Raw genomic sequence first — 27355 nt, 5'->3', positions numbered from 1 at the left:
ACGCTGGAACTGCGTTCTTAAAGAGACAGTCTTCACAGCGAGGCAGGAACAGAAAGCCTGGAAGGATTTTGTTACTAACTTTCTGCTGGCATACCGTGCAACCCCACACAGTACCACTGGACTGTCGCCTTACGAACTGATGTTTGGAAGGAAAATGCGTACTAAAGTGAATGTAGGATCCGTACCATCACTGACATCCCAAGCTAACAAGGAGTTACGCTCCCGGGTCAGTGAGAAACAGCAAGCTGCAAAGAAGTACGCAGATGCAAAACGCGGGGCAAGAGTGCCAAAGATCAAGGAAGGCAGCTTGGTGAGAGTACGGAAACCGTTTCATGTGAAGAAGAGCTTGTCCAAGTTTCAGGATCCAACCAGAGTTATACGGAGAGCGGGTTCACATTCGTATGTTCTAGAGGATGGCCGTACATGGAATGCTTCTCATCTGTCTCTTATCCCGACAACATCAGAGCCAACTCTGTGCTCGCCTGACCCCATACAACAACAGCAACCAGTAGGTCCACAGAGGCCTGCGAGGATCAGAAAGAAACCAGCTTGGCTGGAGGACTTTGAACATTGAATGTTCATCTATGGCCTTTGGGGGTCAGTTGGGATAAATGTTAAAAGAAAAAGAAAAGAAGGCTGTGTTATTGTATTGTTCTGGTCTTAATGCATAAGTGTTACAGGAAGTGAAAAAAGGTGGTTGTCATGTATGACATAGAAGTTTGTTAAACATTCAGGACTATATTTGTTTTCAAGGCTTAAGTAGTAAGAATGAGAGAAGTATATAAGCCTTGGGTGTTCAGTCAAGTTATTTGAGTACCCTGACAGGTTGGAATGTGTCTGGAAAGCTAATTCTGATGAGTTCTGTTATAACTGCATTTCTTCTGTTACCCTGAGATCTTTCTAAACAAGGGGGAAATATGTTGTGTTCTTAGATGTAGTTCCTGTATCTGACCAAAAGGTGGCACTGTGGTGTTTGCGATGTGAAGAAGAAAAGGCGTAGAATTAGGGATGCACCGATCAGGTTTTTTGCTGCCGATCACCGATACCGATATCAAAGAATGCTGATCACCGATACCGATCACGTGGATTGGCCAGAAATTTTCTACAACATTATGAGGAGTGCTACAAACTACATAACCTGGGAATAAAGGCAATGTAACCTAATCTAAAATGGTCTGTATTAGGGTTGTCACGGTGTGAAAATTTAACCTCACGGTTATTGTGACCAAAATTACCACGGTTTTCGGTATTATCGCGGTATTTTTTTTTTAAACGTGCTACATTTTCACACAATTAAATAAACCCTGTATGTCAGGAAATATTGTCCTCAGTTTGTGTCTAAATTTTGCCTAAAATGTGTTATTTTGTAATTATGTTGTTTATTTGTTTACATTTTTTCCCCTTTAGTCTTTAAAATACCAATATTTGCCCATAACTTCTTATTTTATGTCTGTTTGATGTCATCATTTAAAAATATTAGATCAGATGATACTCAGTACTCAAGTAGCCTTCTAATCAGATACTTTTTTACCCTTACTTGAGCAATCCGTATATCAGGAAAATAATGTTCTCGGTTTGTGTCCTTCCAGCGAGCTTTGCAGATTTGGGAAAATGTCATCAGGCAGTAATCATTGTTAAATTCACAATTATTCTCGGGGAGAGACCAACTCTTATCTGCCCCTGGGAGCCCCGTAATGCATAGCGTCATTTCAACATGGCGGTGTCCGCGACACGGTTTATATGCAGGTAGCGGCGCTGCGGCTGCTTTATATAGCGACTCGTTGCATTCTCCCTCAACCCAAATCCTCGGATCACGCATTTTAGCTAAAACGCTAACGTTAGCTTGCCTTGCGTTGACTGTAGAGTTGTGGGTTATGGTCACGCAGATGTGTCATGAGATTTGAAGCGTTGCTGCCTTTCACAGACACTTTTTCGGCTCGTGCTGCAAACAGGATAGCCGTCCGTCTTCTATAAACTCCCTCGGCATTCTTCAAATATCTAAAATATGCCCGTACTTCCGACTTTGTCTTCTTTGAGGGATAATAAATGTCCTCCTGAGCTCTGCCGTCTCCTCCTTTGACCATTATTTCAGCTTTAGCTTCAAGAAAGTTTTGTTGTAAACAAAGCGTGCATGTGCCGCCGGCAACTTCAGCCGATGATACGGTGGCTGGTAAGGGTCACCGCGCCTACACCGCAGCCACGGTATACCCACCAAGATAATATAGTTTTTTAAAAAACAAGACGGTTATTATTGTCAACTTTTATTTTTTTTACCGGGGTTTACCGCTACACTGGTTACCGTGACAACCCTACCTGATCGGTCTGCTTTGATCTATTTTGAAAATTCCGATCAAAACCGATAGGGGCGCTATCGGCCGATTACGATCAAATGCCGATCCATCGGTGCATCCCGACGTAGAATAAAGGATGATGGTGTTCTGAGACTCGAGTCTACGCTGCCTGTTTTTCCTATTCCTGCCTGAGCTAGCTGGAATATAACATGATCTTTGCCTCAAAAACACACTTGGTGTGTGTGTGTGTGTGTGTGTGTGTGTGTGTGTGTGTGTGTGTGTGTGTGTGTGTGTGTGTGTGTGTGTGTGTGTGTGTGTGTGTGTGTGTGTGTGTGTCCAGGATCCGTTTTTTACATCACTTTAGTCGATGATCTCTGTTCCTGTTCTTTTCAGCGCCGGCATTCCAGACAGGATGAAGACAACATTCCCATCAGATCTCCTAAATGTTAACAGCTTTTAACATCAACTGATCATCAGTTCACAGAAAATGGAGGAAAAAGAGTCTCATTTAAACATTTGTCATCATGATCCAGTCAGTCTCTTTCTGCACAAACTGCTGCTTCAGCCTCTGAGGATCATCAGGACTCAGCTCATCTTCTCTCCTGGTCAGAGGTCATCATGATTCCTCCCACCTGTAGAGAGAAGAAGAGAGGAGGTGACTTGCTGTTTCCAGACTCTCTCCATCAGCTGTCAGTCAGTGATGCAGCACATCCTCCATCAGCAGCAGCTTCCTTTCAGCTCTCATGTTAACGTGTTGGAGTGAAGCTCACACACCTGCAGAGACTTTTAGCATCAAGTGTGTTTCCTCTGCAGACGTGAGTCCAGTCCACAGTGGAAGCAAACAGCTGAGAGTCCTGAAGGCTTCATTACTGCACAAACACTGTAGTGGTGATTTACTGCTGTTACATGTCAGCTGCTGCTCCATTTAAACACACACACTCTCATCTGCTTCTGACACATCAGCTGACTCTGAAACACGGAGGCTGTCCCGGGACACATCTGGATCAGACTAATGACAGAAGGACAGCTGGACAGATGTGCTGGGTGGACTTCAGCAGATGTTCTGCTCTGTAGAAAGACCACATGGCTCCTAAATGGAAGCCTGCTTTCTGAAATCAGAGCCAGTGATTTACAGGCTGCTGTCAGACTGATCTCAGAGCTGTGACAAAGATCAAAGTGATCAGCTGTTTCCTGTTGAAATGAGAGAACCAACAGTATGAGATCAGATCTGATGGAGACACTTTGATGAATGAGGACCACTGTCTCTATACATGTTGAAGGCCGTCAGCTGGAATCCAGCTTGATCTCCTGGAGACATGAACACAACAACACTCGTCTTCACACCAACACAACAAACTTCTGGCTCTTCTGATTGGCTGATTGTTGTCCAATCATCAAGCCTGTCACCATTCTCCTCTCACAGCTGGACTGAGGAAAGCAGCCACTGGGAAGCTGCAGCTTTACTGGAAACACTGGATCTTTGCTTTGATCCTAACTGGGTTTAGTCCAGTCCTGCTGACAGCAGCCTGGACTCCACCCAGATACTGACCTCAGAGTCTGCAGGCTGTAGTCTGGACTCTCCACTAGATCCAACAGCTGTTTAACATCTGGAGCCTCCAGGTTGTTCCAGCTCAGGTCCAGTTCTGTCAGATGGGACGGGTTGGACTTCAGAGCTGAGACCAGAGAAGAACAGCTGACCTCTGACAACCCACATCTCCTCAACCTGAATAAAGAATAAAAGCAGTGAGCTGAAGCCAACAGGATGCAGGTTAAAACAGTCCAACAGAACCAGTTAAAGAGTTCTGATTAATAATTATGACATCATGCTGCTGCTTCAGTAAAGACATGGTGACTTTAGCTCTTAACTCCGTCAGCTCCACCAGCAGCTCCATCAATACAAACTCACAGGGCCGTGCAGAGACCTTTGAAGGGGCGGGTGCTGAAAGTTAAAAAAGGGGCACATATGGAGCAAAGTCTTTAAACAGATTCACGATCCAACAAGTTAAAAATTTCAGATAATGAGACTCTTGGTTTCAAACAACATGATGTAAACTAGGAAAAATATGTAATTAATTAAGGTAACGTTATTTCATTAACAATTGTTTTAGTTTTAAATCTGACTTATGCTACAACCATATTTTTGCCCCTGATCTGAATCCAAGTTGTTTGATTTTTGATTATCGTCCAATACCGAGTCCTGTTTTGATACCAGGTGGACATGTAATGCATTAAAAAGAAGAAAAGAAATGGAGAAAGTCCCAGAGTCATCATCACATACTGGTGATCTCATTGGAGGGGAGTGGTGAGATGCAGCAATGGCTGTGCTCGGGAACTATTTGGTGGTTTTACCCCCAATCCAACCCCCTAAAGCTGAGTGTCAAGCAGGGAGGGATTGGGACCCATTTTTTAAGTCTTTGATACGACCCGACCGAGAATCGAACCTGATCTCACAGTCCCAGGGAGGACACACGAGGCCACTGAGCTGGTCCCAAATTGTCCTTCTATCTGTATTTGTATTCGAAATTGACTAGAGACAGCTCGTGTAAGAGGTGGTAAAATATGAATAAAATAAAATAAGCCAAATAAATGCAACCCACAGAACGTTATCCAGCGTGATCTACAGCTATGGTAGCTGAGATCTTTTCCTGTTTGTAGGAAATTCCTGATCCAATTCCATGATCTCACTCTGAACTTAACACTAAACATGAGAGCTCTGCTAACCACACACACACACACACACAGTCATTTCATACCATTTCCAGAACACTGCACATACTATGGCCATAACTTTGCTTCATGGTGCTGATCCAGAATATTTACCTCCTTATTTATTTATTATGACTACAATAGTCAACAATAAAAAAACATAATAAAGTAATAAAACATATGCAGTTATGCTCACATTCACTTTTAGCATCTGTTGATGGGCAGCAGAACATTTATTACATGTTTAACCCTCTTATGACCGTAAATATAACTGATATTGTTTTTTCTGGCTGTGAGATAGTACCAAAAAGTGCTAAATGGTTGTAACTGCTGTTTTTTTCAGATCAACCTCAGCCTTCAGTGGCTGGTTTGTATTTAGTATTTATGTTTATCAAAGTCTGTAAAAATGCAGCTTAAATGAAAAAAAAAACATTTTTATTTTTTACATTTATTACTAAATAGGAACCTCAAAAGGACTTGGCCAACCTATTTCAAATGAACAGTTTAAACTCTGAACTTTATTGCAAACAGTCAGAAAACAGTGTGAGCCCTGCCTCATGTTTACCAGTTTAATGACTGCAGCCCTGTCTGTGGCCACAGGCAGGTCTACACTCTGGTAAATAACACTCACACATCACAACTGTATGGAAATTTCTACCTAATTATTGATAAGCCAGATAAAACGTAATAATAAAAGGTGAAACCTAAAAGTCAACTAATAAAATTCTGCACAGATATAAAATTATATTTTCTGCTAAATTAATATTTATTGTACGTATAAATAATGCTGGAATGAAGCTGAATCTTACATTTAGTAAATAGTTGAGTGTTAAATAAAAACAAGTTTGGCAGTAATCAGTCCCTCATGTCACCATCTACAGGAACTTCTGGGACACCCGACTAAGGTGGATTTTCTGTGTGACGTTTCCATCATTTTATAAAAACTACTGATGCAGATGATTAGTTATCTCCGCCGTGCCCTTCTCCGCTCTCCCGTCACGGTTCGCTCTGTTTCCTGTGATGCTGAAAAGCTGGTTTCCCTCTAATAGCGATTTTCAGAGTAACATGAATTACATCGTGTAATACCTCGTTAGAAAGCCCGTTTTGTGTGCTTTTAGAAACCGGAATTGTTTTAATCCGACCAGCCATTCAGACGTTATCACGCGGAGAATCTCTCGTGTCCTCTTTTCTGTCTCACACATGCTGACTCTGCTCCACACGCTTCAGTAAAGTTGGCAAGATATTCACAGATTCGACTTTTGCGGCTCAATACCTTCTGAACAGAGGAGTATTTAGAAACATAACACACCTCTTTGTTATCGTGGCAAGGTAGTGAACATGCTACAACATCGTTTCTTAAAAAAAAACGTTCTCTGTCGTGCTCTGCTCCCGACGCGTTACATTGATATTGGCCGACGGAGCAAAAGAGAAGGGTCTGGCTGCGGCCACACAAAACGAGCGCTCAGGGACCGTCAGCAAATAATCACACCAGAAAGGTTTGATGATAAACTATGAAGAAGAAAAAAAAGTCTACAACTGCACACTGCAGTGTGACCAAATTCACAAAATACAACACTGCACACACGCTGATCACACAAAACTATTTAGTTGAATCCAGGTATACAGTTTAGATTTAGTGTTATAAGTATAAATTCCAAAAGCTCCGCATTTGAAACTATAGTGACACCAATTTCACACAGAAAATCACAACTTTGATGCTGATCATATTACACATTTTAAGTTTTTAGAGAAAATACTACACTTTTATTTATTGTTTTCCCCTCTGACCTTTGGTGATGTTTTAAAACAAAATAATTAAATAACTCCTATACTGTAGACCAGGGGCGTTGTAAGGTGGTGAAAGATTAGGAAGATTCTAAGGGCCCACAACTGTCAGGGGCCCAAAAAGTTTCAAAGTTGAATAAATACATGAAAGTCTGGTTTCTTTACATCACACTCACTCTGTTTGCCTCATCTCCTTCTTCACCTCCCTCTTCTGACAGCCCATGTCGGGTTTCCAGAGAGCAGGAGAGGGAGGGACGGAAGAGCTCGACTGAATTCATAATTTTACATCTTGACATTAGCTGTACAAAGTCTGAGTGTGATAACATGAAGAACAACAATTTGCTAGGTTTTCATTTTTGGGTGGGCCACGGTAATTTTGGATGGACCTTAATAAGCAGTGACTTAAGTGAAGCAGGCAGGTCGCGCTAGAAAATTTAGTTTAAAAAGACGTCATGAATGTGTTCCCCCGTCATTTTCATTTATAAAATATGAAGTAAAAACTCACAATTTAATTTTCATTCATTTGTCATTAATAGTTAGTCTACACCCGTGCGTTAAGTGGACCATCTTCCAGTAAAAGCAAAGCATCCAGCCCACCTCTCCAATGCGTAAAATGTGCACCACAGCCGCTAGTTAGGCGCGCCGCGCGCACCGTCAGCTCCGTCAGCCCAGACAAGAGCAGAGCAAATAGAGAAAGAATAGAGGATGATTCTGTCTGGACGTGGATGGAGATTACATTTTACATCAACCTGATCATCATTTAAATGCGTAAACCATCACTTGTCTTCTAGTCCACGCTATCAGCATTATTTTAATTGGTGTGTGTGTGTGTGTGTGTGTGTGTGTGTGTGTGTGTGTGTGTGTGTGTGTGTGTGTGTGTGTGTGTGTGTGTGGTCTAACCAACCAGACCAGTGTGTCCAGTAACACATTAATGTTACAATTAAACAGTTTCACTTCATGTAGGCTAGGAACGTTTCACCTGCCGTGGCCCGACCGCTTCTGCTCCACATGAACTTTGTGTGTGATCTAATGTCTCTACAGGTGCTTTCTGAGCTGAAGAGGCTATTCTACCTCAGACTTGATGTGTCATGCGTCTCCATATTAGAGATGGGAACAAGTAGCCTGGCAAGCCAGACTAAATAAATGTATTATTTAGTCTGGCCACGCTCCATTGACGGCTCTCGGTTGTGGGGCGGGTTCTACCGTTGTCTTTCAAATGATCTCCGCATTCCATTGGAAAATGAATATGACATACTCTTGTTTCACTCTGTTGCATCATCCCACCCACCAGGCATACAGAGTGCCCTGATTGGCCCACCATGCGGATAAAGCTCTGTGATTTGTTCACTAAGCAGATAGAGCACTATGATTGGCCCACTATTATGGACCAATCACAGCTCTTTATGTGTTTGAAACCCCTCTAGAGAGTTGTGATTGGCCAGCCAGAGTCCTGGTAGGAGCTGCTGAGGTTCCAATGGAGCATGCCTAGACCAAACTTTGCAAAGCAAGAATTTGGTCTAGTTCACTAGGCTAGGGAACAAGCGCTATTCAGCCAAAGTTTCATAATCAGCGAACATTTTTCCAAGTGACACATCCCTCAGAGAGACCGGCTTTCTTGTTCTTTCAAAACAACCAACATCCTTGAGTCTTTCCGTCAAAATAGTCAAATGTAAATATCTGTAACCTGCCATTTAACTGTTTTGCCTTCTTGTGAAGATTGTTGCAAAGAGAAACAACTAAACTTGATTAACCCCAGAGCCATGCACACTGTGCTGTACTCCGTGACTGTAAAATGAGGGGGAAATGATTTAATCAGATCCTTTTCTTTTCAACATGGTTTAATGTAAAGTTTCATTCAGTACAAACTTTAGTTACATCAATCTAACGAGACAGAGCCTGGATTTGTATTCTGAACAGTTTAAACATGTTTAAAACGGAGAAATGCGTGACGTGTCTTATCTTGAGGAGCACACCAAGTCTGTATCATTAGCGTCTGCTTTCAACCTTTGCCAGACCCTGACAAAGTGAGAAGAGGGGGTCTCTTTTTGCCCAGTATGTTCGGTTTGTGTGAGCGTCAGCAGAGCAGATGCCCTGATGAGCTGCGTGATGGAATATTCATTTAGATGTCATGCACGTCATGACTGTTGGGCCTGAGCTGTAGGGCCAGATTAATGGCCAGGCCACCGGGAAATCTCCCATTTCTCCCAATTACCAGTCTGCCACTGGTTCCTACCCTCACCTATGGTCACGACACTTTGGTAGTAACCGAAAGAATGAGATCACAGATACAAGCGGCCAAAATGAGTTTTCTCTGCAGGGTGGCTGGGCTCTCCCTTAGAGGCAGGGTGAAAAGCTCGGTCATCCAGGAGGGGCTCAGAGTAGATCTAACAGCAAATGCATATCTGCAGCAGATGCAACTGAGAAGTAAAACAGCTTGATTAGAATATTCCAGTAAAGAAGTATACATGGGCTGTAGACTGTGAGCTCACAGAAGCACCGCCCTTCTCTGAGTAGAGAATGACATTTGATGTTTGTATTCAGGACCATCCTGTCTGATCTGTGTGTGTGTGTGCGTGTGCGCGTGTATGTGTGTGTGTGTGTGTGTGTGCGTGTGTATGTGTGTGTGTGTGTGTGTGTGTGTGTGTGTGTGTGTGTGTGTGTGCGTGTGTGTGCGTGTGCGCGTGTATGTGTGTGTGTGTGTGTGTGTGTGTGTGTGTGTGTGTGTGTGTGTGTGCTGGTATAACTTTGAAAATAAAAGGCCGAGGAGGGAATTCAAAAACAGAACACACTGGCAGGTAGCTGATCATGTGCGTCCCATCTCAGGCCAACCAAGATCTTGTGTGTGTGCAACTTATTGGGGGGTATTGGGTAGATCTCTTACAGAGTCACTTCCAAAGATGCAGCGGCGGACTGAGAGCGGAATTTTCCAGGGGGTAAAGAGGAATCTCATCGCAACACTCCTGGACGCCTCCCTGGTGAGGTTTTCTGGGCATGTCCATTGGGGAGGAGACCTAAGGAAGACCCAGGACACGCTGGAGAGACTATGTCTCTAGGCTGGCCAGGGAGCACCCCCCCGAGGAGCTGGCCCAGGTGGCTGGAGAGAAGATCTGGGCCTCCCTGCTTAGGCTACTGCCCCCACGACATGATAAATGATAAATGACCCGCACTTGTATAGCACCTCTCAGAGTAAGGACTCCTAAGTGCTTTACACTACAGTGTATCATTCATCCATTCACACACACATTCACACACTGATGGTGATGAGCTACGATGTAGCCACAGCTGCCCTGGGGCGCACTGACGGAGGCGAGGCTGCCGAGCACAGGCGCCACTGGTCTCTCTGACCACCAGCAGCAAGCAAGGTGGGTGTCTTGCCCAAGGACACAACAGCAGAATTACCTGTCCGGAGCCGGGATCGAACCTGCAACCTTTGGATTACTGGACAACCTGCTCAACCTGTTGAGCTACTGCTGCCCCCAACCCCAGATAAGCGGCCGAAAATGGATGGATGGAAAATTCATGAAACCATCTAAAAATAATTGAAATTCCATCTGGGGTGGACCATACATCATTCACTATGTTACCAATGATTTTGTGAAGCTGACTTGAAGCTTTGAAACAAGCATTATATTAATATGAACACAAAACTAAAACATGGAGACTGACCTCAGAACCTTCAGTCTACAGTCTGGACTCTCCAGGAAACCACAGAGCTCCTTCCCTCCAGAATCAGACAGGATGTTCTCACTCAGGTCCAGTTCTGTCAGATGGGACGGGTTGGACTTCAGCGCTGAGACCAGAGAAGAACAGCCGATCTCTGACAGCCCGCAGCTCCTCAACCTGAGTAAAGAATAAAAGCAGTGAGCTGAAGACAACAGGATGCAGGTTAAAACACAAATATGAACTGAATAATTTAAATCAATTAATAAAAAATTTACTTTACTATTTATTAATAGATTAAATTTTCAGTAATTTTTCAACAAAGACAGTGCCCTTACGGTTTTAATCACAAATAAATGACATTTATTTCTTCTTTATTTAAAGCAACATGTATGTTTCCTTGGGGACTGGGCGCAGTGTTGTTTTCATCAGTGATGATGACGATGATTTCATTAGCGCTCCTTTTTCTCGTAGAGCAAATATAGAAGCTAATGAGCTACATATTACTCTTTGGTGACTAAAGAGACGTGCAGGAGTTTTTGTTGAGTTGAGACGGGATGAAAATTGTGTTCAAATGTAAATTTCTGCCTGTCTAACAAAAACTAAAAAGTAACAGCGCTCCTGCTGCAGCTGCTGCTGCGGTCTCCAGCGTCTGCAGGACCTGTAATTTTCTTCATAGGTATTTCTCAGAAATGAGACATAATGAAGAAAATAAGTCTAGAAAAACACATTGCCTGATTTTTTAATTATTTATATGTTTTCTGTTGACTTCACAGCCAGACAGGACACGGGAGTGTGTGTGTGTGTGTGTGTGTGTGGGGGGGGGGGGGGGGGGGGGTAGAATTATGGTAGAGTAGAAAATAAGTATTTGGTCGATAACAAAATTCCATCTCAATGCTTTGTTAGATAACCTTTAATAGCAATAATAAAGGTCAAATGTTTTCACACACTGTTGCTGGTATTTTGGCTCATTCCTCCATGCAGATCTTCTTTAGTGCAATGATGTTTTGCGGCTGTTGCTGGGCAACGCAGACTTTCAACTCCCTTCAAAGAGTTTCTATGGGGTTGTGATCTGGAGACTGGCTAGGCCACACAGGACCTTGAAGTGCTTCTGTTAAAGCCACTCCTTTGTTACCCGGTGTTTTACGGATCATTGTCTTACTGAAAGACCCAGCTACATATTCAATGTCCTTGCTGATGGAAAGATGGTTTTACTCAAAATCTGATGATTCTTGGCCCCATTATTTATTTTCTTTACACGGGCCAGTCGTCCGGGTCCCTTTGCAGAAAGACAGCCCCAAAGCATGATGTTTCCATCCCCATGCTTTACAGTGGGTATGATGTTCTGTGAACAAAACTTTAATGGAGTTTAAAATGTGTTTGAAAAGTATGTATTAATTTTGTATTGTTATTGTTTGTAAGTGTGAATTTGATCATTTTGGTTGTATTTTAGCTTGTGATGGTAAGTTGAGAGCAAAAATGCTCCAGAATTTTTATGGGTTTCGCTGTAATGCCATTTAAGTTTGTATTTATTTTAAAACAGCTTTGTATTATCGGTCAGAGTTCAGTTTTAGAGATAAATCTTTTTTTTCTGCTGCAGCCGTTTTAACAAACCCCCAGTGGCTGCTTTGTTTAGTAATCTGAAACGTGTTTAGAACCATTTTGTTCTGTTTTCATTGTGACATTTATTGTGCATTGTAGGAGCTACAAATGCTGTTGCTGCCAGTGCCAGAAGACATATTTTGAGAGTGTTTCTGTTACGAATCCGGGGCTCCCGCACCATGAATGGCCCAGTCCTGCTCCCTCCTGCTGTTCAGGACCTTGGACAGGTCCTCCATCCTGCTCCCTCCATGCCATTCAGGACCTTGGACAGGTCCTCCGTCAGGCTGGCCTCCACCTCTGCCCGCCTTCGCTGTCCCGGCTGCATAATATTAGCTTATGAGGACAGATGGTTCAAAAGGCCGCAACTTTCAGTTCTCGAGGAGAGACTCACAGCGTAACACCCTGTCTTTCTCTCCTCGGTTTGGGTCTTTGTGATTAACGGATTAGATTTGGTAAAATTCGGTAAAGAACTTTGATGACTGTGATAGTTAAGATAGATAGTTCATTTTGGATGACCATAGAGTAATTAGTAGTCGTTTTCGTTTAGTAATCCCGTTTTTTGTCTGCCCTAGTGCTTGAATTTCAGTTTCTTTTTCAGCTTTAGGGCTTGCTTTAAGTTTGTTAGTGGGTAATAATATTTAGAATAGAGAGAGCCGTCGAGATTTGTTTTAGTTAGCTAGTTCCGGCATTTTTTCTTTTGTTTGTTAGTACCGATATTCTTGTGTTTTCTTCCCTGAGACCGTTTGTCTCAGGTGTTTAGAGTTTTCTCCTTCGCCATCGTTAATTATATCCGAGTATATCTCGCGTTTTGTTTTGTGTTTTCCAGTCAAGGACTGAGTGATTGTGTTCCCCTGTGTTAATAAAAACACATTTTATTTACACTCCCCCTTTTTCCGCACCAGTTTTTATGTTACCCCTCTACCACAACGCCTAAACAACTCAGGGGTTGTAACAGTTTCTATGTCTTCTGCAGGTATGTGTGTTCTGGTAACTAGTCATTTTGTTCATGAGTTCAGCCATGTGATAGTGTTCTGTCGTAGCCTTGTGTGCCCGCTAGGTGGCAATGTTTTGCATATGACAAACTGTTTTATTGCAATTTCATTTAATTTTGTTAGTTATATGCTTAAAAAATATGTATCTCTATTGTAAAAGTCCATTTGATGCTCATATAATTTAAACCAGTATAGTTAAAGGGAGGGTCCGTAAGGGCGAGGAGGGAATTTTACAATTTGAAAGGCTACTGCTCCTCCTTCGCTCTTCCTGAAACAGCCGAAAGTTGTGCCTCGTTTAGTTTCTTGGTTTTTCATTTTCCTGTCGTTTCTGTCTCTGAACTTCCTGCATCTCCTCTCAGTTCTCCAGAAAAACTGCTGCCTCCTTCCTCCAGTTTCACCTCAACAGTTACTTTTTAACTGAGCAGATCTAATGGATCTACTGATCGCAAAAACAGCGGAGTTTGCAACGCGCTGCCCAGACACATCAGGTAATGAGCGCTACAGTGGCAGAGTGTGTCTATACGCTGGAAACATCTTCTAACAGAATATTTTGTTCTAATAATGGCAGCAGCACTTAATTACAGAACTTAAACATCTACAGCGCCTCCTGCTGGGCTCCTGATGAATTTACCTGAAGTCTGTTTAGTCCTTGAACGTTGTCATTGTGGAGCTGATATGAATGTTTGATGATATTGTTGCATGCTGGCATCAGGTCACATGATCTCAATATTTGAGAAAACAGAAACAGAAAATCTCTTAACAGCTACGGTGAACTGACCTCAGAACCTCCAGTCTACAGTTTGGACTCTCCAGTCCAGAATTCAGAACCTTCACTCTAGAATCAGACAGGATGTTGAAACTCAGGTCCAGTTCTGTCAGATGGGATGGGCTGACCTTCAGAGCTGAGGACACAACTTCATAGTGACTCTCCGAGAGTTCACAATAAAAACCACCAGCTCTGTGATGAGAGAAAAGTTCAAGTCAGTTGTAATAAAATCAAATAATCTGTCTGATAAACAACCTGAAATCAGATAACTAAACAGTGATGTCATCATCTGATGAACATCTGCTCTTCACATCTGTACTTCATCTGGTCCACCTGACTGTCTGACATGAGCCAGTGAATCTGTTCAGTCTCTTTCACACCTGCAGACTCGATGAGAATCTTAGATTAGCTTTAATCTGCAGATGAAGGAGGGAACATGGCAAGGGCAAGGCAGCATTATTTGTATAGCGCACTTCAAACACAAATACATTTTAAAGTACTTTACAGAAGCAAGAACAGCACACAAAATTAATTAAACAAAGAAATGTAGATATTAATTACAGATTCAACAAACAGATAAAAGTCATAGTAACAGTGGAGATGATGCAGCATAAGAAACATTTATTAAAAGGCTGATGAATACATTATGGTTTTAAACTTTGATTCAAAAGTTTCTACAGTTGGGGCACATTTGAGGTCATGAGGAAGCTGATTCCATCTGTGAGCATCTTAGTAGCTAAAAGCAGCTTCACCCTGTTCGGTTCTGACCCGGGGTTCTACCAGCTGACTGCTTCCTAAGGACCCGAGAGTCCTGCTGGGCGTATATACTTGAAGGAGATCAGACAGCATGGCCCCATGCCACTGAGAGATTTATAAACTAGTAGAAGTACTTTGAAGTCGATTCTACAGTTTACTGGTAACCAGCGTAGAGATTTAAGAACAGGAGTGATGTGCTCGGTTCTCTTGGTTTTTGTTAGAACTCTAGCAGCAGCATTCTGAATAAGCTGCAGTGGTTTTACAGCTGTTTTGGGAAGACCAGTTAAAAGCTGCTTGTTGTTGCGAAGGTTCGGTACAAATCACGGGGGAGGGTGCCTTCTCTCATGCAGCCCCAAAACTCTGGAACACTCTGCCCCTCCATGTGCGTTCAGCTCCCTCTGTCAGCACGTTCAAGTCGGCTCAAGACTTCCATCTTTCCTGTTCATTTTCTCTCTCCCTTTTATTACATGTTTTAATCACAGTTTGTTATAATTTTAAACATATTTTTTACTCATAAAACATCTTTACTACATTTTAATTATTTTTGTTTTTGTGAAGCACATTGTGATTTTTATCTTGAGAGGTGCTATATAAAAGATTGTTTTCTTTCTTTCTTTTTTACCTGAACCTTCTGCAGTTCCTCACAGCTGGAAACATACTCCATCGTGCCCCTGGTGATGCGTTGTACTTCTTCAGGTCCAACTCCTCCAGAACCTCCTCTGACATCAGCAGGATGTAGGCCAGAGCTGAACACTGGATCTCTGAGAGTTTCTCTGGTCTGTTCTCTGACTTCAGGAACTTTTGCACCTCCTGATGAACTGAGAGGTCCTTCATCTCCATCAGACAGTGGAAGATGTTGAGGTTTCTGTCTGGAGAGACTTCATTACTGTTCATCTCCATCAGGTTTTTTTTGTTTCTCTGGAAGGTTCCTGGACTGATCTGTGTCTGACCCAGCAGACCTCCTAAGAGTCTCTGGTTGGACTCCACAGAGAGGCCATGGAGGAAGCGGACAAACAGGTCCAGGTGGCCGTTTTTACTGCTGAGGGATTTCTCTGTGACTCTCTTCAGGAAGTCCTCCAGAGGTGAGTCTCTGTAGTCTCCTCCCAGGAAGTTCTCCATCACCTCTGTGTTCCTGCTGGTGAAGCAGTGGAACATGTAGACTGCAGCCAGAAACTCCTGAACGCTCAGATGAACAAAGCAGTAGACTGGTTTCTGGAAGATCACACACTCTCTTCTGAAGATCTCTGTACAAATTCCTGAGAACACCGAGGCCTCTGAGACATCCAGACCAGCCTGCTCCAGGTCTTCTTGGTAGAACATGATGTCTCCTTTCTCCAGATGTTCCAACGCCAGCCTCCCCAGCTTCAGAAGAAGCTCCCTGTCAGCCTCCATCAGCTCCTGAGGACTGGTCTCAGGTCCTCCATGGTACTTGTTCTTCTTCCTCTTGGTCTGAACCAGCAGGAAGTGTGAGTACATGTCAGTCATGGTCTTGGGCAGCTCTCCTCTCTGCTCTGTAGACAACATGTTCTCCAGAACTGTAGCAGTGATCCAGCAGAAGACTGGGATTCCACACATGATGTGGAGGCTCCTGGAGGTCTTGATGTGGGAGATGATTCTGCTGGACAGCTCTTCTTCACTGAACCTCCTCCTGAAGTAGTCCTCCTTCTGGGCGTCAGTGAAGCCTCGTACTTCTGTGACCCTGTGGACACATGAAGGAGGGATCTGATTGGCTGCTGCAGGTCTGGAGGTGATCCAGACCAGAGCCGAGGGAAGCAGGTTCCCCTTGATGAGGCTTGTCAGCAGCACCTGGACTGATGACCTCTGTGTGACCTCAGAAAGCAGCTGACTGCTGCTGAAGTCCAGTGAAAGTCTGCTTTCATCCAGACCATCAAAGATGAAGAGAAGTTTCCAGACAGCCAGCTTCTCTGCTGGGATCTTCTGGAATGTTGGATAGAAAACACGGAGCAGCGTGAGAAGACTGTGCTGCTCATCTCTGATCAAGTTCAGCTCCCTGAAGGAAAGCAGAAGCACCACATGGACATCCTGGTTCTCCAAGCCCTCGGCCCAGTCCAGAGTGAACTTCAGCACTGAGAAGGTTTTTCCAGCTCCAGCGACTCCATTGGTCAGAACCACTCTGATGGCTCCTGGTTGCTCAGAAAAAGCTTTAAAGATGTCCTGGCACCTGATTGGAGCATCGTGGAGCCTCTTGGAAGTGGTCTCCAGCTGTCTCACCTCATGTTGGGTGTTAACCTCTTCACTCTGTCCCTCTGTGATGTAGAGCTCAGTGTAGATCCTGGTCAGGAGGGTCCTACTTCCTGGTTCATCACTTCCTTCAGTCACACGTTCATATCTCCTCCTCAGACTGAGCCGATGTTCGTCTAGAACCTCCTGCAGACCAACATCTGCTGACAAATGTGACACAGAGAAGACCTGAATGCTGCAGCAGAACCTCCAACATTTTATTGGTAGTTCAATCTGAATAATCTTCATAAAGATCTGAAATCTTCATCCTGAACCAAACAACGTGTTTTAAACCAACAGGTTACCAGAAACTTCTCACCTGGTCCTGAGCTGCTCTGATTGGCTGTCTCTTCCTGATGTTCTGGAAGCTTCTTGTTGGCAGCAAGCAGCCTGTATAGAGCTCCAGATTAGGGACTTTTCACATCAAACATTAAATGTGTTCAAACTTTCATCCTGTTGTAATTCTGGAGAAACAAACGTCTTCAGACTAAACAATTAAATATCTCATTTAATCACAACTGAACAAACTTGGAGGAAATCAGAGTAAAAACTGTTTCTGATGCTCTGATAACAGCTGCATGTTCACCTGGTCAACTTTGTTTTAAACAATTTAGAACTCCACTAATTCATCAGTTCTACTAGAAATCAGCAGAAGTCCTGATTTTCTGAATGAGGAGTCAAATGAATCAGTTAGAAGTATGTTTTTTACTTTGTGTCTGAAGGTCCAGATTCACTGAAGTCTGGAGGTCTTTCCTTGGAGACGTCACTCTTCATAGACCAACAGCTGGGTCCTGGAGGATCTGCTCTCCTTCTGTGGCTCTGACCTCTGAAACACACATGTTGTAACTCAGATCACATCAATCAGTGAGAAAATCTCTGATGAAACCATTTCAGAAGTTCTGAACACACAAACTGCTGCAGAGAATCAGAAGGTTTCATGTTTGCAACTGAGGTCAGATGAAAGCTTCTCTAGATGATGGACATCAGAGAGGAGAAACCTAAGCAAGTTCATTCAGCTCCATCAACACTTTTCTTGCTTTGCGTCTGAAGGTCCAGATTCACTGAGGTCTGGAAGTGTGGACTGGGAGGACCTGCTCTTCATAGGTAGACAGCTGGATCTCGAAGGTTCTGCTCTGTTCTCCTCTTCCTCCATGTCCATCTTCCTCCTGAAACTGATGTTTCAAGATTGGATCCAAAAATATTTCATATCAGAGTTAACAAGACAAACAAGTTACATTCTTTTTTTTCACAGAGGCAGGGGTGAAAAAGAAAGGAAGGGACACACAACAATACAACAAGAGAAAGCCATCACTGTGTCAGCCTGAAGAGGAAATATAAAATCAACATTGTTTTACTGAACAATCACACGATAATAAATCACAGCGCATTTAGTGCCAACCACAGCCTTAAGACATGTGTTGAAAATGCTCAAGTCCATACTTATGAGAGCATCATATGAGCGCCTGTGTGTGTACACGTGCTTTTACATGTAAGGTTTCTCTATAGGTGTCACGAACTGAACTAGGAAGACCCGTGAAGACGCCAAACACAGTAAAAAATATTTTTAAAAAGTCTTTATTTGAAGCAGAGTTAAGAGAGTTGGGCGAGGCTGGAGACAGAGTTGGAGAGGAGGCGAGAGTCAAAACCAGATCGGACATGCAGATACGGGGAACAGGCAAGAGGCGAGGTTGAGGACAGGCGAAGGTCGTGGAGGCAGGCAGAGTTCAGGCAGGGGTCAGGAGAAAAACGAGGTCCAGAGGCAGAGATCAGGCAGGGTGAATTGCTGGAGAATTTACTGGCACAAAGTCTTAAATAATCTGGCACTGAATGACTGGATGGCTGGTTCTTTTGTAGCAGGGGAAACAGGTGTGAGTGATGAGCTGGGGAGTCAGAAGCAGGTGAAGAGGATGAAGCTGATTGTGGTAGTCAGGGAAACAGGGCTTGGCTGGGGCTTGATGATGAGACCAGGTGTGCTGCATGAAGGTTGAGGAGGGTGAAGAATTGGGAGTTGTGACAATAAGAGCGTCCAATAGAGAGTGTGAGGGGCCACAGATCTGCCCTCAAAGACGCGTTGGAGATGGAGGGAGCTCCAAGTCCCAGAGATCCAGGAGCTGCCCCAGAGCACAGAGACCCCAGGGAGACTGTTAACATTTATGTTTATGTTCATGTTTATGTATTTAGCAGACGCTTTTGTCCAAAGCGACTTACAAGTGATAATCGGCATGTTGCCCTTGAGGCTAACAACAACAATAACAACAACTTGACATCAATCATGGAGAGGAGGGAACAAGGAGTGGACAGCAGAGGGGGGGGGGGGGGGGGGGGGGCAGGGTGCTAGTTTAGAAGATGCTCTCTGAAGAGCAGGGTCTTCAGGAGTTTCTTGAAAGTTGAAAAGGAAGCCCCTGTTCTGGTAGTGCTTGGAAGGTCATTCCACATTTGTGGAACGATGCATGTGAAGTCTCTGGATTATCCTGAGCATGGTGTAGGCACTGCTAGCCGACGATCTTGTGATGACTGGAGCGGCCGGGCCGGGATGTAAGCCTTTGCAAGAGGATTCAAGTAGATGGGAGCCGTACCATCTCGGACTTTGTATGCTAGTGTTAGCAATTTGAATTTGATGTGTGCTGCTAGCGGTAGCCAGTGGAGCTCAATGAACAGAGGGGTGACGTGTGCTCTTTTTGGCTGATTGAAGACCAGGCGCACTGCTGCGTTCTGGACCATTTGAAGAGGTCTCACAGGACAGCCTGGAAGACCAGTTAGAAGAGCATTGCAGTAATCGAGGCGGGAGATGGCAGTAGATTGCACCAGGAGCTGGGTGGCATGTTGTGTTAGGTATGGTCTGGTCTTTCGTATGTTATACAGCGCAAAGCGGCATGAACGAGCAACAGAGGCAACATTATCTTTAAAGGTCAGGTGTTCATCAATCACAACACCCAGATTTCGAACTGCCTTTGAAGGAGCCAGAGATAGGAAGTCATTTTGGATTGAGATATTGCGCTGTATGGATGGTTTTGCTGGGATGACAAGTAGTTCAGTTTTAGAGAGGTTGAGTTGGAGATGGTGGGATTTCATCCACTTTGATATGTCAGAGAGACAGTTTGATATTCGTGCAGAGACCGTGTGGTTGTCCGGTGGAAATGACAAATAGAGCTGGGTGTCGTCTGCATAGCAGTGGTAGGAGAAGCCATGTGATTTAATGATCTCACCCAGTGAGGTGGTGTATATGGCAAAGAGAGGAGGTCCTAGTACAGAGCCCTGGGGGACTCCTGTGGCAAGATGGTGCACGGTAGAGGACTGTCCAAGCCAAGATGCACTGAATGATCGTCCCGTGAAGTACGATTCAAACCAGGCATGTGCTTTCTCTGTGATGCCCATGCTAGAGAGTGTGGACAGTGCATTTGACACTGTCAACCATGGCTTAAGCCATGGTTGACAGTGTCAAATGCAGCCGATAAGTCAAGCAGGATAAGCACTGAGGATTTGGCAGTCGCTCTAGCTTCTTTTAAGGATTCCGTCACTGCTAACAGAGCAGTTTCAGTGGAGTGGCCCTTTTTGAACCCAGATTGGTAAGGGTCAAGCAGACAGTTTTGTGAGAGGTATTCTGTGATCTGCTTGAAAGCCACCCTTTCAACAATTTTGGACAGAAAAGGGAGGAGAGAGATAGGTCGGTAGTTCTCCACATGATTTGGAGGAAGAGATGTTTTTTTAAGCAGTGGTTTAACTTGAGCATGCTTGAGAGAGGTGGGAAATGTACCGGATTTCAGTGAAGCGTTGATCACGTGTGACTGCTGCAGCTACTATAGGAGCAATAGCTTGGAGCAGCTTAGTCGGAATGGGGTCGAGTGGGCATGTAGTAGGGCGGCTGCATGTGAGAAGCTTGGACACACAGTTCTCAGTGAGGGGAAAAAGAGGAAAATGAAGCAGTAGGGCTTGAGATGGTTGGGCTAGAAGGAGTTTGTGGTAGCGAATGTTCAGGAGTGGCCAGTTGAGTAAAGTGTTTGCTTATAGCTGCCACTTTGTCAGTGAAGAATGAGGCAAAGGTGTCAGCTGATAAAATAGTTTCTGAGAGTCAGTAGAGCTGAGAATTTTGTCAGTGTAGAAAGCTTTCTTTGCATCAGTGATGCTGGCAGAGAATGAGGACAGTAATTCATGAAATTTCAATAGATCACCAGGATCTTTTGTTTTGCGCCATTTCCGTTCCGCAGCTCTAAGATTGGTGCATAGAGACCGGAGGGTATCATTTAGCCAAGGGTGCGACTGAGAGGATCTAGCAGGTCTAGTGGCTAAAGGGCACAAGTTGTTAAGACAAGAGCAGAGTGTGGAGCAGAGTGACTTGGTGGCTTCATTCACTTCATACTCAGAGAATGTGCTGGGAGATGGAAGGGTGGAGGCAACAAGAGAGGAGAAGTGGTTGGCTGCCAGATTGCAGAGGTTGCGGCGGAATGAGATCATTGGGGAGGAATCAGTGGACCTCCCTTGCAGAGACGTGCTGAAATGGATGAAGTAATGATCGGAAAGATGCAGCGGTGTGACACAGAATGTGTCTATGGCACAGTTTCTGGTGAAAATGAGGTCAAGTGCTTTTCCAGCTTTGTGAGTGGGAGGGCTTTGTACTAGTTTTAGATCAAATGATAACATTAGTGACAGGATTCATGTCTCCAAGGACCATTGTGGGACAGTCCTGCTCAGGAATGGAGGAGAGCAGGGTGACGAGTTCATCAAGAAAGTCTACAAGTTGACCTGGTAGCCAATGTATGACAAACAGAAAGATTTTTTTCGGTACAGTTACCTGGATGGCATGGTATTCAAAGGAGTTGTATTTAGTGATGAGTAGCAACTGACTGTATATCCATTTGTTGGAAATTAACATGCCCGTTCCACCACCTCAGCCAGATGCACGAGAAGTGTGGGAGAAAGTGTGGTTAACTGAGAGAGCAGATGGGGTAGCATTGTCACATGGTTTGATCCAGGTCTCAGTGAGAGCCAGTGCATCGAGTGACAGGTGGTTTGCATGTGCGGTAATGAAGTCTGCTTTGTTTACAGCCAATTGACAGTTCCAGAGTCCCATAGACAGGTGGGTGTCTTCGGGGGGAGTTGGTATTAGCGAGCGGAGGTTCTGAAGGTTGCGAAAGTGGTTTGTTGTGTGTGAGATCTTCCTCTGAAGCCAGTGATCACAGGTATAGGATAATGGCATATTTTGCAAGGTGTCGATGGAGCAGCGTCTGGGTCAAGTTTGTTTAATCTGTGTACCTGATCTGTGGACACGCACAGGTAGACACATATGTCTTCACACCGGAGGGGCTGAGACACAAGGGCTGACGCTTCAGTTATGCCACCAAACTAATGCTGTGCTACTAGTTGGAAACAGGTGTTCATGAAGCAGCTGATTGCAATGGTTGAGACCTAGATCACCTGATGAGTGTTTTCGGGGAGGGGAGAAACAGCTCGTTCACAGCCCCTGATTGCACTTATTGTTTTCAGATGGCCCTAACCGGAGCTGCTAGACAACAGGATTACCCACAGATGAGTTTCCTTCTCTTTCCCAATGGACGATAGTGCAAAGCAAAGGTTTAAGAAGACAAAAACAAGCACTAACAGACACTCAAGGCCCTTCGGTGCAGATTCAAGTCTGTTTGAAAGTGCTTGCAGTTGCTTTTTAAGCTTTGCTTCAGGTGAGAGGACAGCCCACTTAGATCACCTGATGAGTGTTTTCAGGGAGGGGAGAAACAGCTCGTTCACAGGTTCCTCAGACTGTAACCAGAAAAGCCCCAGCCCCCTCTCGAGAAGTGCAGAGGATTGCCTCGGGGGGTCACAACAAGCAGCCAGCTGAGCCTGGAACCCAGTGACACGGGACCCAATCAATCAAAGCTTTATAAATAAAGCTTTGATTGATTGATTGATTGATTGATTGATTGATTGGTTGATTGATTGACCCAGGGGCGACCAGCCCCGCTGGGGACCCAACAGAGCCCAGGGACTCAAATCCCACCAGGAGGCCACTGGGATCAATCAGGCAGACTCCAACAATCTTAAACCCCCTGACACGGGAGTCATGAACACTCAGGCAGACCAAGGCACCACGCTCCACACCAAATGTGGCAAGGGGAGAGTAGGTGAAGATGTATAGTAGCCAGGGGTGGACTGGCCTATCTGGCATTTTGGCACTGTCCCGGTGGGCCGCTTAGTCATGTGGGCTGCTTGCTCAACTTGGGCTGACACTACTCCACAGTTGGTGATCTGCAGAACATTAGCTAAATGGTAACCCGAAACTAACGGAGTTTTTCCAGGCGTTTTAAGCAAGAAAAATGCGGTAGAGCGATGACGTAGGAGTTGTTTTACCGCATCAGCATGTAGCTAATATCCTGCTGATCTCCACCCGTGGAGAATGAGCCTATCTGGAAGGCCAGGGCTCCTGGTCGCAGCTGTCTGGCCCTGCTTGTATCTTACATTCGGCCTAGAGACAAGTCCGCAGGCGTTAAAACCCCCCACCCCCACCAATCTCCCAAAGGGCAGAAGATTCGTAAAAATGCCAGCACCGAATTTTGGTCCCAGTCCACCCCTGAATTAGTAGCTCAAGAAGTCCCAGGAGAGGGGAGGAGTCCAAGGCTCCACCTGACATTTATAGTCAAACACAAACTCAGTCACAGACTCCCTCCCTCATATTCACACATACACATACAACCTAAGATTTACAAATATGCACGCCGGACACCCACTCATGATCCCCACACACACCCTATTCACTCTGGTCCTGGTACTGCTGTACAAAGGGTACAACCATCACCGGTTCCCAGAGTTCACCCCATTCTGCTGAGGTGCTGATGAGCAGGCTCCCCCACTCAATGCTGAGCAAAGCAACCCAGACCCCAACCAGACGGCCAGCTCCGCCTCCTAGCCTCCAGCCCCGGGAAGCCAAGCAACAACGGACAACATTTAATCACAAATGAACAAACTTGGAGGAAATCAGAGTAAAAACTGTTTCTGATGCTCTGATAACAGCTGCATTTTCACCTGGTCAACTTTGTTTTAAACACTTTAGAACTCCACTAATTCATCAGTTCTACTAGAAATCAGCAGAAATCCTGATTTTCTGTCTGAGGAGTCAAATGAATCAGTTAGAAGTACGTTTTTTTACTTTGTGTCTGAAGGTCCAGATTCACTGAAGTCTGGAGGTCTTTCCTTGGAGACGTCACTCTTCATAGACCAACAGCTGGGTCCTGGAGGTTCTGCTCTGTTCTCCTCTTCTTCCATGTCCATCTTCTTCCTGAAACTGATGTTTCAAGTTTGGACTCAAAAATATTTTGTATCAGAGTTAACAAGACAAACGAGCTACGTTCTTTAAGTAAGCAGAGAAGTCAAATTTGTGCCCAGTCTTTAGTTTGTTAAATTTTTTGGAATGAATTCCTTTATCCTTACGTAGAATTGACAGTCTGGACACCTTTAAAAAACAGCAATCAATCAACAGCTGCTTTTACCTAAATCTTTGATTTTCTTATTTTTAACTCAAATTTTTAATCTTTCATCTGTTTATGAAATTTAATAATTTTATGACTTGATTTTTTCTGATGTTAATCTAATTCTGTTTTGAGATCATTATGATTTTATGACTTTGTTTTATTTTGTTTTGATCTATGTGAAGCACGTTGTGATTCTGTCTGTGATAGGTGCTATATAAATATAAATTTACTTACTTACATTTTCATCTTTTAATTTTACTGAAATTTATTTTTTATGTAAAACAGAAAAGTACATTTTATTGCCATACAAACACCAGACTAAATATTTCATAACTTTACTGTATTCTTAGACACTGAGTCAAAAACCTCATTGTGCATTTTGCCTTGGTGTCACTTTAAGTCCTGTTAGGTGAGGACTTTCTTTATATTATGGTAAAGGCTCCTCTGCTATAACTAGAATAAAAATTTTTATCATTTTTCTGTAGATTTTTGAAGAGACACAGTCTAACCACATTTACATCCCCTCAGGCTGTCTGGGTGGTGAGGGGAGAACACAGTAAAAATAAAATAATAAAAATAAAAAGGAAGTAAATGTGGCTAATGGTGATGGTGATGAAACCAGGTAAAAGAGTGTCGGATAGCGGTTCGAAAGGTTTAAATCACAAAAGGGTGGTCACTCAGCTTTACAAATATGTAAACAACTAAAAATGACTCATTCTTACTAATTAGGGAGGGGAAAAAGATTCTAAATCTCAGGAGTGGGTCAACATAAAAAAGGGATTGTCAAACAGCAAAAAGTTAACCTTAGCAAAACTGTTTTAAAACAGAGTCCACAAGCTAAGCTAAACTTTATTCCCAGCTGTGGAGATCACAGACTGATTCTGTGTCTCTCTGAATGGAGGAATGGGGAGGCTTAAATATTCTCATGTGCAGCTGCTTCCACACCACTCTGCTGGTCTCTGGTGCAGGATGGCAGGAAAGCAGGGACAGAGGTCTGCAGTAACAGCAGGCCAAATGGTGGGCAGAGGGTAGAAAACATGGGGACCGTAACAACCACCTCCAGATTATAGGTTTGTTCCTTTTCCAGGAATTTTCTTTCACCAAAGTCCTGGAAGTTATTTTTGAGAGCTCTTACATTTGCAGACGAGTTTCTTCTGTGAAAGTATGTGATTTTGAAAGCTTTTTATAATAAGAGGAAAAATAATGCACTTTGATCCCAAGCTTTAAATAGACAATCTAAATTGATATATATTCTGGATCATCAGTAATGAGGTACTTTGACTCAAGATTAATCCAAAAATCTACAGTAAAACTGTATAATTTATTTATTCCGGTTGTAGTATCGGTGACCCTTGGCAGAAAAAAAAAACACTGTAACCCCGAACAAGTTCACTGAACTCAAAATGTGTGAGGAAACTGATTACCTAATAATGTTTAAGTTAACTTATCTAAAAACTATAAGTTTGCCATAACTTTAAAAATAAGACCTGAATAAAATTAAAGCATTAAACTACCTCTAACCTATAACTAGCACTTAAGCAACTTACAAAGTTTAATTTCACTAAACTTGCATGTTTTATTTTATTTGAACTTTATTACATGTTTTTACTAACTTCAATATCATAACTTATATGCGCGTGAACACACATGAAGCAGCCTGCTCGACCCGAGCAGCTCTCTTTTTCTATGATTTTACAGAAAAACAGGCAATCACAGTCAAAATGCCAGGGCTCATTCTACAGGACCAGGGCATTGCAGGAGAATGTATGAAGAAGAAATGTATTATTTCTATACATGTTTATAAGGTCAAACTTCCTTATAGTCCCTTTAAGTCATTCTTTATTCATAATTGTACTGATGAAATATTTACTCTGAACAGCACATCAAAGGTTTAGGTATGTGAATTAAAACATTGTTTAATGTTTGTTCCTGTGATTCCTCCTTTTCAAGCCAGCTCTGCTGCTCTTTTACCGTAATACACCATGTATGTGCGAAGCTAATCTTTTCTGAAAGTGTAAATATTGGCTTACTTGACTGTGGACCCACAGCTTCACTTATAGCTAAACTAATGGAAATTTCATTAGTTTCTGATCAGTTTATTAAAAATAATAATAATAAAAGAACAGGTTACTAAGTCAAGTGTTGCCTAGTGAGAACCAACAGGAAGTGAAACGGTGAGACCAACGTGATGCAGCAGTTTGTTCTGAAGGTGAACCAAAGCAACAATCCACAGAGAGAAAAGCACTCAGAGACTCTGACAGGAAAACAAGAACAATGTTCACTTCTAACTCACCTGATTCACTTTAGTTTTCTTTCTTGTCTTTTGTCCATATTAAATCCAGTCTCAACCGGTTTGTTTTTTTTTCCTTCTCCTGAAGACAAGGTACAAATTCCAAAGTCTCAACCATAAACCATAGTTACAGTCAGCCATCAGAGATAAGGAAAGTGTGTAAAAGTCTCAAAGCTTTGAGAGTCCAATTTCTGGTCTGTGGGCCATTTGTGGTCCTCACGGAGATTGTTGTGGCCCTGAATTCCAGAATGACATTACTGAGTCCAGCAGCACAAGCTGTGGATGCAGATCTACACTTTATAATGTTTCTGTCCAGATTGTTACTAATGTGAGGTTTTACAACAAAAACATGAAATAGTAATATTAGAAAAGATGAAGTCCATCACAAAATATTAGTCTGTTATTAAACAGGTTATTTTCAATTAACATAAAGACATGTTGGTCTAAAGATATTACAATGTATCTCCCCTGCACAAAAACACAGTTAAAAACTCCAAAAATGTTTTTTTATTCACACAATTGATCTTTTCAAACTATTTCAAAGTCAAAGTCAGTTTAATTGTCACTTCTGCCACATGTACAGGACATACAGAGAAATGAAATTACGTTACTCTCAAACTCTCGCTAGATAGAAAATAAACATTTAGTATAAAAACAGTAACCAAGTTCAGAGAGACTGTGGGGGAAAAGAGAGGAGAGTTGGGAGAGCTGGGAGGGAGTTTAGCTTCCTAACTGTCTGATGGATAAAGCTGTCCTTCAGTCTGTTGGTCCTGGCCTTGAGACTCCGCAGTCTCCTCCCTGACGGCAGC

At 43.4% G+C, this 27355-nt stretch overlaps 1 protein-coding gene across 3 annotated transcripts; it reads right to left on the bottom strand.

Moving 5' to 3' along the window:
• Window positions 1–631: 631 nt before the first annotated feature.
• LOC107376971 (NLR family CARD domain-containing protein 3) lies at window positions 632–26659 on the bottom strand. 3 transcript variants are annotated; one of them, XM_070548061.1, is made up of 9 exons: window positions 26550–26659; window positions 23935–24069; window positions 17509–17625; window positions 17119–17189; window positions 15181–16963; window positions 13815–13994; window positions 10449–10622; window positions 3841–4014; window positions 632–2923 (listed from the first exon to the last, which is right to left on the bottom strand). In XM_070548061.1, exons 2-9 carry the CDS (start codon window positions 24054–24056, stop codon window positions 2908–2910), a joined length of 2637 nt encoding a protein of 878 aa, XP_070404162.1. In that variant the 5' UTR covers window positions 24057–24069; window positions 26550–26659; the 3' UTR covers window positions 632–2907. The 3 variants fall into 3 exon arrangements, with proteins under 3 accessions (XP_070404162.1, XP_070404164.1, XP_070404163.1); XM_070548063.1 differs by having other exon boundaries at window positions 15181–16960; XM_070548062.1 differs by having other exon boundaries at window positions 23935–24063; window positions 26550–26647.
• Window positions 26660–27355: the final 696 nt, after the last annotated feature.

Source organism: Nothobranchius furzeri, chromosome 2 (assembly GCF_043380555.1).
Source record: "Nothobranchius furzeri strain GRZ-AD chromosome 2, NfurGRZ-RIMD1, whole genome shotgun sequence".
Lineage (NCBI taxonomy): Eukaryota > Metazoa > Chordata > Actinopteri > Cyprinodontiformes > Nothobranchiidae > Nothobranchius > Nothobranchius furzeri.
The sequence above is the reverse complement of the archived record's forward strand: the minus strand, read 5'-3'. Positions and strand labels throughout refer to the sequence as shown.

Excerpts from the sequence above, each read along its gene's own strand:
- LOC107376971 (XM_070548061.1), bottom strand. The coding sequence starts at position 24,056 with ATGGACATGGAAGAAGAGGAGAACAGAGCAGAACCTCCAGGACCCAGC. Across the intron at positions 17,190-17,508 it reads TCTGGACCTTCAGACACAAA|GCTGCTTGCTGCCAACAAGA; the intron begins GTAAAAAACATA and ends AGCTCTATACAG. Across the intron at positions 16,964-17,118 it reads TCAGAGCAGCTCAGGACCAG|CAGATGTTGGTCTGCAGGAG; the intron begins GTGAGAAGTTTC and ends CACATTTGTCAG.